General features: G+C 44.3%; 1 protein-coding gene across 2 annotated transcripts in view; it reads left to right on the top strand.

The window, feature by feature from the left end:
- Positions 1 to 422: 422 nt before the first annotated feature.
- The window catches only part of SOAT1 (sterol O-acyltransferase 1), a 76,433-nt gene continuing 60,648 nt past the window's right edge, over positions 423 to 16,207 (top strand). For both annotated transcript variants that reach the window (XM_032393412.1, XM_032393414.1), the window contains exons 1-2: positions 423 to 626; positions 13,683 to 13,808. In XM_032393412.1, the coding sequence (XP_032249303.1) occupies positions 13,691 to 13,808 (118 nt within the window). In that variant the 5' untranslated portion in view covers positions 423 to 626; positions 13,683 to 13,690. The remainder of the gene's footprint in view (positions 627 to 13,682; positions 13,809 to 16,207) is intronic.

The raw sequence follows: 16,207 nt of genomic DNA on the forward strand, positions 1-16,207 counted from the left end.
CAAGTATAGTTTACAAAGCATTAAAGCAACCCATGATGAACGCTGCTGGCTAGTGCTTCAATTTTGTTCCTAGAGGGTCAGTTCCAACTTCAAAGATCCACGGTTCTAGAGGCGGCTTCTGAGAGTCTCTGGAAGAGGCTCCAGACTCGCCGGTCCGGAGCTATCACGCCGGGTGCCGTTTCGGACTTGTAGGAAGTTATCTCGGGCTCCTCTCTGCCGCACCTTGGATCGCTGGCGCAAAACGGTGTCACTACCCTCTCGCGCGTAGCTCCCGGCTCTGGGCACCGGGGCCAGGTAGGCGTTACGTTCTGGGTACCCGCGGGCCCGGGAAGGGGCGGGCGGCCGTGGGCGGTGGGCGGAGCCTGGTGGCGACAGGGACCGCCAATGAAATCCCGAGCCGGCGCTGGCCGTGCGCGTGACGCTGCGTAGCGGGCTGCAAGGCTGGGGGCGGAGAGGCCGGGGAGTGGGGAGCTTTATCTTCGCTGGCTGCGGGGCTGGCTGGCTGCGCTGCTGGCTTTGGGCACCCGGAGAGCTCCCCGACGCCCACGTTTTTACCAGCCGCGCCGTGGGGGCTACCCGGCTTTGCCTTTCTTGACTAGGTCCGCGCTATCGGGCTCCGGCCCCAGGTAATGCTCATGCTCCCGGATCCGCTCCTCACTTCCCGCCTGGGTCCACCCGCCTCAGCCGGAGAGGAAGGGGAAAGAAGTGGCGGCTGCATCTCCGGCCCGGCGGGCCTGGCGCTGCCCTGGGCCAAAGGGCGGAGGAGGCGGCCGGGAGCCGCGGGAGGGGGAGGCTCCGCGAGTCCTGGGGAGTTTGGGGGATGGGGAGGGCGGGAAAGTTACCGTGGGGCGCCCGCATGGCTGGCAGCCCTTTAAACCTTGGGGGTTTGTTACGTGCCCCCCAGATCCTGTGGCATCTCTCAAGCTGGTAGTAAAGAAAGTTATGAATCAGAAGACATTTTATTCTTTAAAAAGCGAAACCAAAAATGGGCTCAGGAAGTCTGGAATTGATTTAGGAAAAAAGTGTGTGAAGGGATAGATGGCACCTCAAGATATAGAAAGCTGTCTGGGCACCAAAGCCTTTAATCAGGCTCATTATTTTATTTTTAAATATTAAAGTGTAATTTTCTGTCACTGTTAAATGTTAATAGCCATTCAGTTTCTCTGATACGTGTATTTGGAAGATATTTGTAACCGAGAAACAACTGTAAACGCTATTTTTCGTATTTATATGTAGATGAAGTTCACAGGTCACTTTCTAAGTCACTGCCATCGTTTAAACTACTCTTTTTTTCCCCAGAGTATCTTCCTTTGACATAGAATTCAACTTGAAGCGGTTTTTTGTACCCCTTTATGTGGGTAATCTCCATGAATGACTTGTTAGGGAAGTTTGTGTGTTGTCTAGGCATGAGAATGGCTTTTGGGAGGAGCTCTGATATATTCAAGAGTAATCATTTAAAAATGCATGTGTCTCAATGCCTCACATGCTTAGAACTCTCAAAACATTTCACATTCTCCTCGAATAAAGACCAAAATACTGCTGCCCCTCTTCTCCATTTCATTTTGGGCCACTTTCCTCCTGGCTCTCTAGGCTCAAGCCACATTGGTTTTATTTTTGTTCTAAGAAAGCCTCTTTACTATCTCACGGTCTTTAGGTGTTTCCTCCACCTGTAATGCACCATTCTCTCCTTTACCCAAATCCAACACATTCCTCAAATATCACTGTAGGAAATCCAACCTGTCTCTGTGAAGCCCTCCTAGTACTTGGTTTTCCTTAGCAGCAGTGTAATGTCACTTAGATGCTTTAATTGTTTCTTCTGCTAGCATGTACATTTCATGAAGGCTGGGCTAGTGCATCTTATTTATGTCTTAATTACTGCAGTCTGGCCTAGCACCTGGCACAATGAAAGAATGAATGAGTTGGAGAACAGAGGAAGGAACTTGTTTGACTGGAAAATGTTAACTAGGAAAGAGTGCCTGTTCCTTTTGGGAAGGAAATGGAAAAAAGTTTTTAACAAAAGCCAGTTAATGACATCTTTTTTTTTTTGAAATTTATCACATAGGGTAAATAATTATATTGACCATACAGATGTGAATGAAATTTTGGGTTCTTTAGTTTAGCTAATTGATTTAATGACTTAATGATATAATGATATATAAGTGTAGGGTTGTACTTGGTTAAGTCTTTGCTTGGAAGGGAAGGGGAGAAACTTTATCTTTTGAATTGTAAATTCATCGGCAATTGTTCTCTTTTCCTTCACTGAAGGTGAGAGTGACATAGCAAAGTTGGTCACTGAGAGTAAGTTGGTTACTCTATTTGTTTTATAGATTTATAGGTTCTTTTGAAAGTTTTTTTTTTTAAGCTTTTTTAAATTTGTCAGAGAGAGAGAGAGCACAAAGCAGGGGGAGTGGCAGGCAGAGGGAGAAGCAGGCTCCCCGCTGAGCAAGGAGCCCGATGTGGAACTCGATCCTAGGACCCTGGGATCCTGACCTGAGCCCAAGGCAGACGCTTAACTCACTGAGCCACCCAGGCATCCCTGAAAGCTTGCTTGCTTGCTTGCTTGTTTGTTTATCTACCTATCTATTTTTATTTGAGAGAGAATGAGAGAGAGCACAAGAGGGGGGAGGGTCAGAGGGAGAAGCAGACTCCCTGCTGAGCAGGGAGCCTGCTGCGGGACTCGATCCTGGGACTTCAGGATCGTGACCTGAGCCGAAGGCAGTTGCTTAACCAACTGAGCCACCCAGGCACCCCTGAAAGCTTTTTTAATAGGTACACTGTGGGTAGGCTAAAGTTGACATTCTTTCCAACATGGTTCATTTGTTCTCAAGTCAATTTTGTGTTGCTTTCTTTTTTTTATTTAGGGATGCCTGGGTGGCTCAGTCGGTTAAACGCATCTGCCTTCGGCTCAGGTCATGATCCCCGGGGTCCTGGGATCGAGTTCCACATCGGGCTCCTTGCTCAGCGGGGAGCCTGCTTCTCCCTCTGCCTGCCACTCCCCCTGCTTGTGCACTCTCGCTCTCGCTCTGTCAAATAAATAAAATCTTAAATAAAGATTTTATTTATTTGACAGAGCGAGAGAGGCAGAGAGGGAGAAGCAGGCTCCCCGCTGAGCAGGGAGCCCGATGCTGGGCTCGATCCCAGGACCCCAGGATCATGACCGGAGCTGAAGGCAGATGCTTACTGGACCAAGCCACCCAGGTGCCCCTTGTGTTGCTTTCTTAAGGCAAATTAGATACTATCACACCAAACATTACAAAACCAATGCACAGATTGGAATCTTAAATAATTTTCCAGTCTGTATGTTGTATTTTAAAATAGGTCTCTGGTCAGCTTTACGTCACCTTGAGTATAAATGTTTCCATTGCCACTTACTGGCTGTGTGACTTTGAACAGGCTTTATAGTGTTTCCGAATCTTTTGCATCTTTTAAAATGCAAATGTTAGATGAGATATGTGGTGCACCTGCCCTGCTGCCCAGCACTGTAAATGTTATGGCTTAGTAAACATTAGTTCCTGCTTCCTTTATTGCTGGGCCCTTTTGAGAGACTAGTCTTATGATCACTGTTTTTACTTCCTCAACTCATTTTGCAACCTAATCCAGTATATTTCTTTGTCCTTCCTGAAACAAATTGTACAAGTAAAGTAAATTGTAACTATTAATGTCCCCAAATTGTGAAATATTCTAGGTCTCACCCTCCTTTATTTTCTTCTTTTTTTTTTGTCTTTCTTGAATTTTCCATGATATTGATCAGATAACTTCTTGAATCTTTTAACTGGATTTCTTTTTTTTTTTTTAAGATTTTATTTATTTATTTGACAGAGAGAGACACAGCAAGAGAGGGAACACAGCAGGGGGAGTGGGAGAGGGAGAAGCAGGCCTCCCGCGGAGCAGGGAGCCCGATGCGGGGCTCGATCCCAGGACCCCGGGATCATGACCTGAGCCGAAGGCAGACGCTTAACGACTGAGCCACCCAGGCGCCCCTTAACTGGATTTCTAACATTGCTTGCTCCCAGTTCTCCTCCAATCTCTCCTAGGCCTTGCTTTTTCACTGTTCTTTAAGTGTCTTGTAATATTGGGAAAATCACTTAACCTGTAATATGGGATAATAGTATCTACTGCATAGATTGTTGTGAGGATTGAATGGAGCCATAGTAAGTACTAGGGAAATGTTAGCTTTATTACTTCCTAAGTTATTTCTTGATATATGGTCTCTCCCCGGGAGATTTCCTTCCTGTGCCTTGGCCATAGCTGCTGCCACTGATGAATCCAGTTCTTTGTCTCTAGTCCAGACTTGTACGTTCACCTGTCTGCTTTTTCATCATCACTTGGCTGACCCACAGGCACATCATACTGATCTTATCTACACCTTTTTCCACCTGTAGTTACTTAGCTTAATGGCACACCCATAACCTTAGTCAGCTGAGTTAGAAAACTCGATCTATATTTCCAGATGCCTTCTGGATATAGCCACCTGAATATCCTAGATGCCTCAGCTAATGCTTGTAAATTTATCTCCCTTATCTCTAATTTGTGAAATCATTTGTTCATTTAATAATCATATGCCGATTGGGCCTAATTTCAGGCCCTTATCTTTTTTGTGTGTGTGCTAATTGTCCTTGCCAATCTCTCATCCTCCACATTGTTGCCTCAATTATGTTACTAAAAGACAAATATCAAGTCACCCTCTTGTTTATTTTTTCTAAATTTTTTAAAAGTTTTTTTTTTTTTTAAGTAATCTCAGCACCCAAACGTGGAGCTTGAACTCATAACCCGAGATCAAGAGTCGCATACTGCACCGACTGAGCCTGCCAGGCGCCCCCAGCCTCTTGTTTAAAAACCTCTGTAGCTCCTTGTTTGTGTGTTAAATTGCAAACTCCTTTTAATCAGTCCCTGAGGGTCCTTGACCTTTTGTTCATGCCCTTCCATGTACCCTGTTCTCCAACCTTACACCTTCTCTTCGTTTAAGATTTAACCTAGATTTTACTTTTTTTTTTAAAGATTTTATTTATTTGAGAGAGACAGCGAGAGCAGGAACACAAGCAGGGGGAGTGGGAGAGGGAGAAGCAGGGGGAGCCCGATGTGGGGCTCGATCCCAGGACCCTGGGATCATGACCTGAGCTGAAGGCAGCCGCTTAACAACTGAACCACCCAGGTGCCCCTAGATTTTACTTTCTTCAGGAAACCTTTCTTAATTGCCCCTAAGTTCTGTTGGGCGCCAGGCCTGTATTTCTTTAATACCCTGTACATCTCAGTTACTGTTCTGTAATACTGCTAGGTGTTATAATTATGTTTTTATGTCTTTTGCCCACTAGGTTTTCACTCTTTGAGGGCACAGGCTGTTATGTAGTCATTTTTGCATCCCAGGGCTTGGTACTGTAGTAGACCTCAATAAAATATTTGAAATAGTGAATCCATCACCAAGGTCTGAACTTACGTTTTTCATAGAGTGCTCTCCTTCCCATCCTGTTTTGATATCTAGAAACTTCTGTTTCTTCTTTGAACTCTGACTCTAATATCACCTCCTCCATGAGGACCTGTTTGACTTCCCTAAATGGTATGTTATACCTTCTTTGGATACAGGGTGTGTATATCTGTATGTGTGTGCTCATGCACGTGCGTGTGCATGTGAACAGTGTAATGGGGTAGACCTCTGTATTATTGCAACACATTTATCTAATATAGTAGAAAGAGATGCTTAATCTACATGAATTTTCAGATACTTGGCATATACCTTTTAAGTGTCAGAACTTAAAAAATTTTTTCATTGCAAATTAAAAAGTTTTTTCCTGCCTTCTAAGTTTAAACTAGCATAACCTTTTTAAGGTGCCAGGGTCATTGGAGCATGAACTTTTAAGGTCTGATTTGATACAGTGATGTTTTATGGGCCTTATAGGAAACATAACCCTTTCGGTCCTTCACTAAAAGACCTGCTCTTGCTCTGTCTTTTTAATGTTGATTCCTACTTTTAAAGTTTTCTTTCTTCTGATGCCAGGGTGGCTCGGTTGTTTAAGTGGCTGCCTTTGGCTTAGGTCTTGATCCCAGGGTCTTGGGGTTGAGTCCCTCATTGGGCTCCCTGCTCAGCAGGGAGCCTACCTCTCCTTCTGCCCCTCCCCCTGCTTGTGCTCTCTCTCTCTCTCTCTCTCTCTCTCTCTCTCTCTGACAAATAAATAAAATCTTAAAAAAATATATAAAGTTTTCTTTCTTTACTGTCGTCTAGAGTTATGCCTCTGGCAGTCACTGCCTTTTTCTGTTTGAAGATGCCAGACAGGATTACCTCCCTCATAGGGTTATTGTTAGGATTAAAGGAGGGAATGTACACAAATGTACACAAAGGTTTTATCAGAGAGTATAGCAAATAGTAAGTACCCACTAAAGGGAACTCACAATTCTTAATGTTTTTCTAATTATTTGAATCATTTCAGGAGAATAATCTCTCAAGTTTGAGAGATTTTCTAGTGGAGTAAAGAGCCTGGCATTTGTCAGAAAATGGTTTTTCAGAGTCTCTTAGGCAACCTAAGTTTAGAATTGGGTCCTGAAAGCAGATGCTGATGAGAAGTCTGAAGCTCTAGAACAGAGCATTTTTATGTGTGTGTATATAGATAATTTAAATCCCAAGCTGGGTAAATGTCCTCATAAACTGTTTTATATTTATCTTTTAGTGTTAATAGGTGAAGGTAGAAATAAAAGTGAACATCATTTCGACTCTCATGTTCTTCACGGACGCGTGAAGGACCATTGTTTCATTCCCTTAACATATGTGAAAATGCTTGGTAATACTTTATCCACTTAATAAAGGTGTATTAAGTGCAGGGTGTTCCAGGCATGGTTCTAGATACTTGGAGAAAATAATGAACAAGACAAAATTCTACTTTTCTTGGGGGATTCTAGTCTTGTGGGGTTGATAAACAATAAATGCTATAAGGTGCTGGGCAGTAAGTGCTCTGAAGAAAAATAAAGCAAAGTAAGGGATAAGAGGGTAAGAGGGTGCAAGAGTGTTTAGTCATGGTAGAGAGGGGAGTCCCCGAGGAGGGGATGTTTGAGCAGAGAACTTGGATGAAGTGAAGGAGAGAGCCTTGACAGTATCTGGGGGGAGATACTCTAGACAGAGGAAATGGCAAAGACCTGTGAGTAGGAATGAGCTTGGCTTGTCCAAGAAACAGCAGAAGGCCAAAGTAATTAGAGCAGAGCAAGTGAGAGAGTTGTGGGAAGTGGAGGGTGCTGGGGGAGGGGCACGGAGGTGAGTGGCGGATCATGGAAGAGTTACTAGACAATGGTGAGGACTTAAAATCCACTGTTTGGAGGGTTTTGATCAGGGGGATGATTTGCTCTGACTTATCTTAGAAGGATTAGTCTGGGTGCTGTGTTAAAAAATAGAGCAGAAGGGAGAAAATGAAGACGGACCAGTTAGGAGGCTACTACAGTGAGAGAGGACTGTGCTTAGACTGGTGAACGTGGTGGATGTGGTGAGAAGACCTCACAGTTGGGGATTTAGTTTGAAGGCAGAGTAAGATGGATTTGCTTTTGGATTGGATAAAGGGAAGTCAAGAATTAAGAATGACTCCTAGGTTTTTTTTCAAATCTGGGCAGAGTGACTGCTAGTCCCATGATCTGAGATGGGGAAGACTGCGAGAATGGAATTGGAGGGAACATCAGTGGTTCAGTTGCTGGGAATCAGAATTATGGACATGGTGCCATTGTTGGTTAACAGTAAGTTCTAGGGGAAGGTATGACTGGAACATAAGGACAGCTTTTTGGAGACAGAAAGTCAAGGAGCTGGGAGGCCCCAGGGTATTGGATGGATCTTTGTACATGGATGTTGAAGTTAAGTGTAGAAAAATTAGTGGTGGTGGGGGGGAAGTGAGTGAGGTTCAGATGTACCCTCATAATCTTATGATTCACATGATCTGAGGATTTGATCAAAATTGAGGTGAGCTATTTTTTTTTAAGATTTATTTACTCCAGAGAGAGAGAGAGAGATAGCAAGTGTGAGAGCATGGGGTGGAAGGGCAGAGGGAGAGAGAGAGAGAACCCCCAAGTAGATTCTGCACTGAGCAAGGAGCCTGCTGTAGGGTTCGATTTCACGACCCTGAGATCATGACCTAAGCTGAAACCAAGAGGCAGACGCCTAACCAAGTGTGCCACTCAGGTGCCCTGAGGTGAACCATTTTAAGTAATTTGTCCTTCCTAACGTCTGTATATATGACAATAATAAAATTTGTTAATATTTTCTTGGAAGCCACATGGTGTTTGAGCTGCATTTGAGAAAGTATATAAATACGGCCCTTTATTTGTCCTCATCTAGTACATCATAAAAGCAAACACAGTAGAATTTGAGGGATGATATGGTTTGTTTGACTGCCATTTATCATATAGGAGATAGATATGTAGGTATCAGATTACTTGGTTAATTTTGCAAACTTGGTTATTAATAACGATGGCACTTTAGTGTATATTGTCTTCTTTTGTTGTAGCTCGGTGCAGTAGTATTTATCTTCATGTTCTAGATGAGGAAACCGACGCAGAGAGGTTGGAGGATTTACCGAGGACACAGCGATGTGACGGAGCAGGGGTGTAAACTACCTCTTAGTGTTGGGATACCAAATCCTGTGCCTTCGAAATTCTCACTCCCTGCAAAGTAGAGGATATTGAGGCCAAAGAAGTTAGTATTCACTTCTAAAATAAGTAGATTTAAACTATGGCAGTGTGGTCGCCTGGGTGGCTCAGTTAGTTAAGCGACTGCCTTCCGCTCAGGTCATGATCTTGGAGTCCCGGGATCGAGTCCCACATCGGGCTCCCTGCTCGGCGGGGCGTCTGCTTCTCCCTCTGACCCTCTTCCCTCTCTTGCTATCTGTCTCTCATTCTCTCTCTCTCAAATAAATAAATAAAATCTTAAAAAAAAATGATATTAAACTATGGCAGTGTAATTGTGCAGGCTCAGTACCTGTGTTTTAGCTTTTGAAAGAAGGCTTTCTTCTCTAGACTGGGTTGTTGGCTCCTAGTCTCATCACCAAGAACTCTCTTAATGTTTTCATTCTATAGGGTATCCAGGCTTAAATTTTTTTTTTTGCCTGTTAAACAGCATTTATTTGTCAAACTTGTTTTATTAAGTATTTTTTTTTAGAGAACGAGAGCACGAGCAGAGGGAGGAGCAGAGGGAGAGAGAGAAGCAGACTCCCCGCGGAGCAGGGAGCCCGACGTGGGACTTGATCCCAGGACCCTGGGATCATGACCTGAGCCAAAGGCAGACACTTAACAGACTGAGCAACCCAGGCGCCCCTTTTATTAAGTATTTTTTTTTCACCTTTTTTAAAGTAGGCTCCACAACTAGCGTGAAGCTTACGGCGGGGCCTGAATCATGACCCTGAGATCAAGACCTAAGCTGAGGCCAAGGGTCGAATGTTCAACTGATTGAGCCACCCAGGCGCCCCATTAATTAGTGCTTTTAATCAACGTGTAATCATGTTGATATAGTGCTTTTAATCGACATGTAATCAGCATGATATAGTATCAGCCAAAAGCAAAGTAACATTGTTTTAGTCAGCCTGTACAACTTGTTTTATGTGATAAAATATGTAATTATTTCAATTACTGAAATATTTGAAGTTTTTGCATACCCTTAGAAGTCTAGGGGACCCCTCCCCACCCCCGATTAAGAACAGTTGTCATAGGGGTGCCTGGGTGGCTCAGTTGGTTAAGCGGCTGCCTTCGGCTCAGGTCATGATCCTGGGGTCCTGGGTTTGAGCCCCACGTCTGGCTCCCTGCTCAGGGGAGAGTCTGCTTCTCCTCTCCCTCTGCCTGCCATTCTGCCTACTTGTGCGCGCTCTCTCTCTCTCTCTCTCTGTCAAATAAATAAATAAAATCTTAAAAAAAAAAAAAACAGTTGTCATAGATCTTGATGAGTAGGATGTAGAAAGCTGTTCACAGTAAAGATGATGCTTGTTATCATCCCCCCAGCATATGTTTTCCTCCTGATTCTCTGTGAGGAGCACTGTATCCTGTCAGAATAACTGGTCGTATTAACTGATAGCTCTGTACTACTGCATGCCTGTCATGCTCCAGATACTCCCCCACTGGATTTGAGGGTTTCAAAGAGAAAATGCCATTTCGTCCTGGTCTTGGAGAAGCTTATGCTTAGTGTAAGAGGCAGATAGTGTCGCTGAGTGTAGTGGGACCGCAGAGGAGGGGGTGACGTGAGAGATGGTGGTCAGAGAAACCTCAGCATGGGAGGTCATTTGAGGTCATCTGCTGATTACAGGCTAGGCTGTGGAATCCCTGGGTTTGGTGTTGGATCTCAGTTCTGCTGTTGGAGAATTATATGATTCGGGCAAGTTAAATTCCCTCTAAACTTTATTTCTCTCACCTGTAAAATGAGGCTAATACCTGCCACCTACGGTTGTAAAGATTGACAGCGTAAAGGACTTGGCAGTGCAGTATCTGGTAGGTACGTAATAGCTGCTCATTAAATCAAAGCTGTGTTGTTACTGGTGTTCCTACTGCTGCAGCTGTGACCCTTACTTTGCTGGGCGGGTTGGGTTAGCTAGATAAAGGGCACAGGGGAAACGGCCTTCTAGAGATGGGAAAGACTATAGGGAGAGACATGGTGACCAAAGACCGTATTTGGGGAATAAAATAACATATCTGCCTTACAGATTATATTGAGATTAAAATACACATGAAGCACATAAACATGCAAAAGTATAGTCCCCGTCATGTCCCTTTTCAGATGCAAAAAAAAAAAAGTACAATCATTTTTTAATTCCTCATTATCCCCTGTATAATTCCTTCCTTTTTGAAACATCTTGGCTCTTTTTTTTTTTTTTTTTTTAAAGATTTTATTTATTTGTCAGAGAGAATGAGTAGGGGGAGCGGCAGGCAGAGGGAGAAGCAGGCTCCCCGCTGAGCAGGGAGCCCGATGCGGGACTCGATCCCAGGACCCTGCGATCATGACCTGAGCCAAAGGCAGACAACCGACTGAACCACCCCAGGCCTCCTGGAACATCTTGGTTCTTTTGTGCATCTTTGTATCTCTATTGTTTTCTTCCCTGATTTCTTCTCTACTTCTTGATGTCTTTCTTTGAGCGCATCCCCCAGAGTTTAGTTGTCTGTTGTCACTTCTCTTTTCTGTTGGAGAGGTTAGATGCTCTTCTGGCTTCTGCCACTGTTAACAAAGCACTTTTAACTTCATCAGTTGCCCTGACCTCTTTCCTAGGTTCCTCTGAATTGGATCTTACTGGTCTCCTAAAATTTCAACCTGATCCATAATTCTGTTTCATTTGTTTGATTTCTGAAAAAATTAGAAGGGAAATGATCTAGATTAGTCAGATGTTTACATTGCTAAGGAGGGATACTTAAGAAAACAAACTCACCATGTACTACATTTCATACTGGAAAGGACATTTTAAAAGTTTAGAAAGACCATAATATTAGAATTTAAGAATATGTAGCTTTAAAAATTATGTATGAGGACTTCATTATTTTTCTTTTTGCCTCAGACTAATGAAAACATAGTCGTACACTGCTTTGGAGTCAACCTTGTGCTGTGTTGATATTGATCTGCCTAAAATTTGACTGTGATCCTATTTTTCAGTGCTTAGAATGGCTCACCACTGCCTAGCTGAAAAAAAATCCTCCTTTCTTAGACCTTTATAGTTTAACTCTGGCTCTCCTTTCTAGTCTTTTCCCCTTTCCCATTTCTCTGTTACCAACTTAAAAAAAATTCAGAGAGTTAATGGTGTTTGTGGTTTGGATCTGAGCCAGGTCCAAATCTGGCCCTGTGTGGTCTTGGGCAAGTTACTGTCAGGAGAAGAACAGCCCTTGGCATCCTGGAGCTGTGCTGGTACCGTCAGCTGGCCTTGATGTTGTGAGCTAGCCTGGTGTTCCTGGGTTGAACATGAACAATTTCATTGAATATCAGCATCAGACAAGGCTACTCTGTGACCAAAATGGATCAAGACAAAAATAACATGCCATAATCATGTCTTGACCTAGATAAAACATGAACATTGTCCAAGTCACAAAATAGCCAATATCCCTTTCTCCAGGCTATAATGTGAATGATTATTGCTGTTCTACTGGTTACAGCTTTAGCCTCCCTAAAGAGATTTGTTGATATACCCAGTCATAGAATTGTTCCCACTTTCTGACAGTACCCAACTAGAGTGAACCCCTTCTTCTTTGAACTCTTCCAAAAAATCACCTAGCCAATTCCCAAATCCTAAGTAAGTCATTTTTGATATTCTGAGATTCCCCATAGTTTCCCTTGGTGCGTGTTCTTAATAAATTCAACTTGTTCAACTATAGGTATGTTCCTGGTGTGTGGGCAGAGGGCATTGACAGTACAGTTTGAGCCTTTTTTTAATATATGAACTGCCATTAATAACATCTTTTTTTGCAGAGTTACGAAGATTAGATGAGAAAATGTAAAGCACCCAGTGGAGTCCTCTAACTTTTAGCTACTCAACAAAAGCTTGTTTTTTGTCCTCTACTAAAGTAGTCTGATTAGTCATGGTCCCCTGACAGGGCTTGGAAGGACCTTGTTTTAACCCTGTCTCATCCGTGGAGTGCTCTGCTCTCATCCTTCAGGACTCAGTTCAAATACCTTCTTTTCTATGAAACCTTGCATCTCTTCATGAGCTCTTTTATCTCTGAACTTCAGGTATTGTTTTTACCATTGACTTGACTGTTAATTCTACCCTACTTTGTAGCATCTTTGTACTTACCTTCTATTATCTAATTATTTCTTTTTAAAGATTTATTTATTTATTGGCGGGGGGAGAAAGAGAGAGAGACTCAAGCAGACTTCCTGTTGAGCATGGAGCCCTGTTTGGGGCTCAGTCTCACGACTCTGAGATCATGACCTGAGCCAAAACCAAGAGTTGGACGCTCAAACAACTGTGCCCCCCAGACGCCCCCTGTTATTTAATTCTGAATTTTTCATATACTTATGCCTTGTTCAACTAAATTGTTCTTTTAGGATGGGGGCTTTGTTTAAATAAGGACCTTTGAAACCAATTGTTTTATAAGGACTAATTTCTTTGAATTTGTTATAGTATATTGTACTCAGAAAATGCTTAAACATGATTAAAGTAAAACAAAAGGAACAGGATATGTCGTTTTTCACCTCCCCTAAATATGGTGATATTGTGACATTTGCCTAAGTCAGATACTTCACAGTGAAGGGGCGCAAAATATGCCACCCAAAAATGTACTTTGGCATATTGATTATTTTGAATCAAGGTTACTTAAGAACATCCAGTGCAGGGAGGACCCTCTGAGCCTCCTTTGTCTTCCTGAAAACAGGAAGTAAATCTCCCATGTGAAATATACCCTCCCTGTACCAGGAGGGTAGAAGACATCCCTATCACCAGACAGAAGGAATTTAGGGCTGAGAAGGCTGGGTTTAACAAACCTTGTAACTTCTTCAGTGATTTACTACTACCCCAACTCCAAATCCCTTTGTTTTAGCAATTCTTCACATGTTTATTGTTTCTTTGTCTGAAAAGATACAGCGTTGCCTGCTTTGGTCCCATATTTTTATGGGCTCCCCTACATATGAAATTAAATGTGTTTTTCTCCAGTTAATCCGTCTTAACGTCAGTATGATTATCAGACCAGCCCAGTATGAAGGGAAGAAAGGAGAAGTTTTCCTCTCCCACAAAAGCTTTTTATGTCTTACTTCCTAGATAACACGATGGTGGGTGAAGAGAAGACGTCTCTAAGAAAACGGCTGTCAAAGTCCAGGGAAAATTCGGAGGAAAAGCAAGACGAGAGAAGCCCTTCAAAGGAGTCCCTAGAGACACCTAGTAATGGTGAGGCTTTTAATTTTTTTTTTTTTTAGCTATTTAAGTTTTATTAACCTTACTCAGTAAATATGTAGGATGTGGAGTAATTTTTTAGTGAAGATTGCGGAGGACACTGCGGAGGACATGTTTCACTACTATGGACTCGGGGACCTTGCTGGCAGGGGATGACTTCTTATCTGCTGCCTTGATAACTCCAAGGACCGCCGTTTGTGTCATGTCCTGCACAGCAAAATGGCCTAGACGTGGTACTCAGAGAAGGTCTTCACACACGCACGGCCTTGCTGGGGGCCGTCTGCACAGGGGCCACCTCCCCAGGCCTCAGGGCTTTGGGTTGTCCTCCAGCCTCTTGGCCGAGTGCTGGTTAGTGTTTTCCCTCCGTTCGGGGGATGTGAGCCGTGTGGCAGTCCAGCACTGGGCCGTAGCCAGCGTGGGTCTGCCTGGGGTGGTTGAGGACCATCACCTGTGCCAGAGCCCGGCCAGCCTCCGCAGTCGTTCCTGCTGTCTCCGGCCACTTCTCGGACACATGCTTCATGTCGGAGCCCACATTGTCAACCAGGCGGGGCCTCCGACAGGCGTCGTGGGGCATCTCCACAGACTTGAGCTCAGGTGACACTGGTGGGGACGAAGGTGACCACCATCCCAGGTGCAGAGGCAGCCTCAGGGGCTTGTCGACTGGGTGGGAGGGTAGAGTCCAGAGACTTCCAGCAGAGTCACCCTGGTGACGTTTCATTTGTCCTCTTGACCTTCCAGCCAGGGCACATTGTTGCTGTGCCAGCCTGAGATGGGCACAAAGGCCACGGCGGCCAGGTTGTAGCCGATCTTCTTCAGGCAGTTGCTCACTTCTTAGTGATCTGGAAGTGCATGGTGCTGAGGTAGGCTCGGCAACATCGCTCTCATTGACGGCCGCCATGAGCTGCAAGCTGCTTCAGGCGCAGCGTGTAGGCCCCAGTGCGTGTTCGCAGATGTGCCTTTCTTGGAGATGCCGGCTTTGAACTTGAGCATGCTGCCGCCATGATGAGCACGGCACAGTTGGCCTCGGATGTCCAGTGGTCACATTCTTGATGAAGTCCCCGGGGCCTGGGGCACTGATGATGGTGATGGCATGGTGGCTAGTCTGACTTCCATAGGGAGATGGGAGTGGTGATGCCACACTGTCCCTCCACCTTCAGCTTGTCCCGCACCTGGGCATATTTGAAGGAGCCCTTGCTCATCACTCCTGCCTCCTCCTTGAACGTCTCAGTGGTTCTTTCATCAGTGCTCCCCAGCTTGTAGATGAGCTAGATGCCTGGCGGGGGTGGACTTGCCAGAGTCCACGTGGCTAAGGACGACGATATTGATAGGGTCTTTGCCCATGCGATAGGTTCATTAGTCAGTGCTCTAAAGAAAAAGCAGCTAACTTGATTCAGAGATCAGTAAGAGCTACAGCAGCTGTGAGAGAGACTTGTAATACTTTTTTTTTTTAAAGATGTTATTTATTTATTTGACAGAGAGAGACACAGTGAGAGAGGGAACACAAGCAGGGGGAGTGGGAGAGGGAGAAGCAGGGAGCCCGATGCGGGGCTCGATCCCAAGACCCTGGGATCATGACCTGAGCCGAAGGCAGACGCTTAATGACTGACAGACCCAGGCGCCCTGGACTTGTAATATTTTTGAGGTGAGTTAATGCAATAACAAATGCAGTGTTTTAGAGAAGGGACTGCCATCTCTTTAGCTCTCTTTATTATAAGTGCGTATGCTGGTATTGTGAAGGTACAGAGGTAAAAAATAAATTGATAAGGAGAATAGAAAGGAACATTGTGATTTAAGTGCCGGTCACAGCCGCATTATACTGGTGACACTGGTGTGTAAATTGCTGCACATGTCAGAGGTGAGCTTTATTGATGCAAGTGGAATTAGCAGTGTCTACTTCAGGATTTATGTTACGTAGAGTTTCTTGTATCTGGTAACAAAGAAATGAGAAAATAAGCCCTTTCTTGTTAATGAATTCAGTGAACATTATGTACTGTGTTTTAGACACCATCCATATATTTATTCCTTCAGCCACCTAACCTATTAATAATTATTGGTGCCCTGCTAGGCACTGGGGCTACCGCAGTGATCAGTACGTGTGTGTTTGCCCTTATGGAGTTCCATGTTAAGTGAATGAGAATCCCTCCCCCAAATAACGTAATTAGATTAGGGCGCCTGGGTGGCTCAGTTGTTAGGCAACTGCCTTCGGCTCGGGTCATGGTCCCAGGGTCCTGGGATCGAGTCCCATATCGGGCTCTCTGCTCCGCGGGAAGCCTGCTTCTCCCTCTCCCACTCCCCCTGCTTGTGTTCCCTCTCTCACTGTGTCTCTCTCTGTCAAATAAATAAATAAAATCTTAAAAAAAAAAAAAAATAACGTAATTAGATTATTACAAATA

This window comes from Phoca vitulina, unplaced genomic scaffold (assembly GCF_004348235.1).
Source record: "Phoca vitulina isolate PV1807 unplaced genomic scaffold, GSC_HSeal_1.0 scaffold73, whole genome shotgun sequence".
Lineage (NCBI taxonomy): Eukaryota > Metazoa > Chordata > Mammalia > Carnivora > Phocidae > Phoca > Phoca vitulina.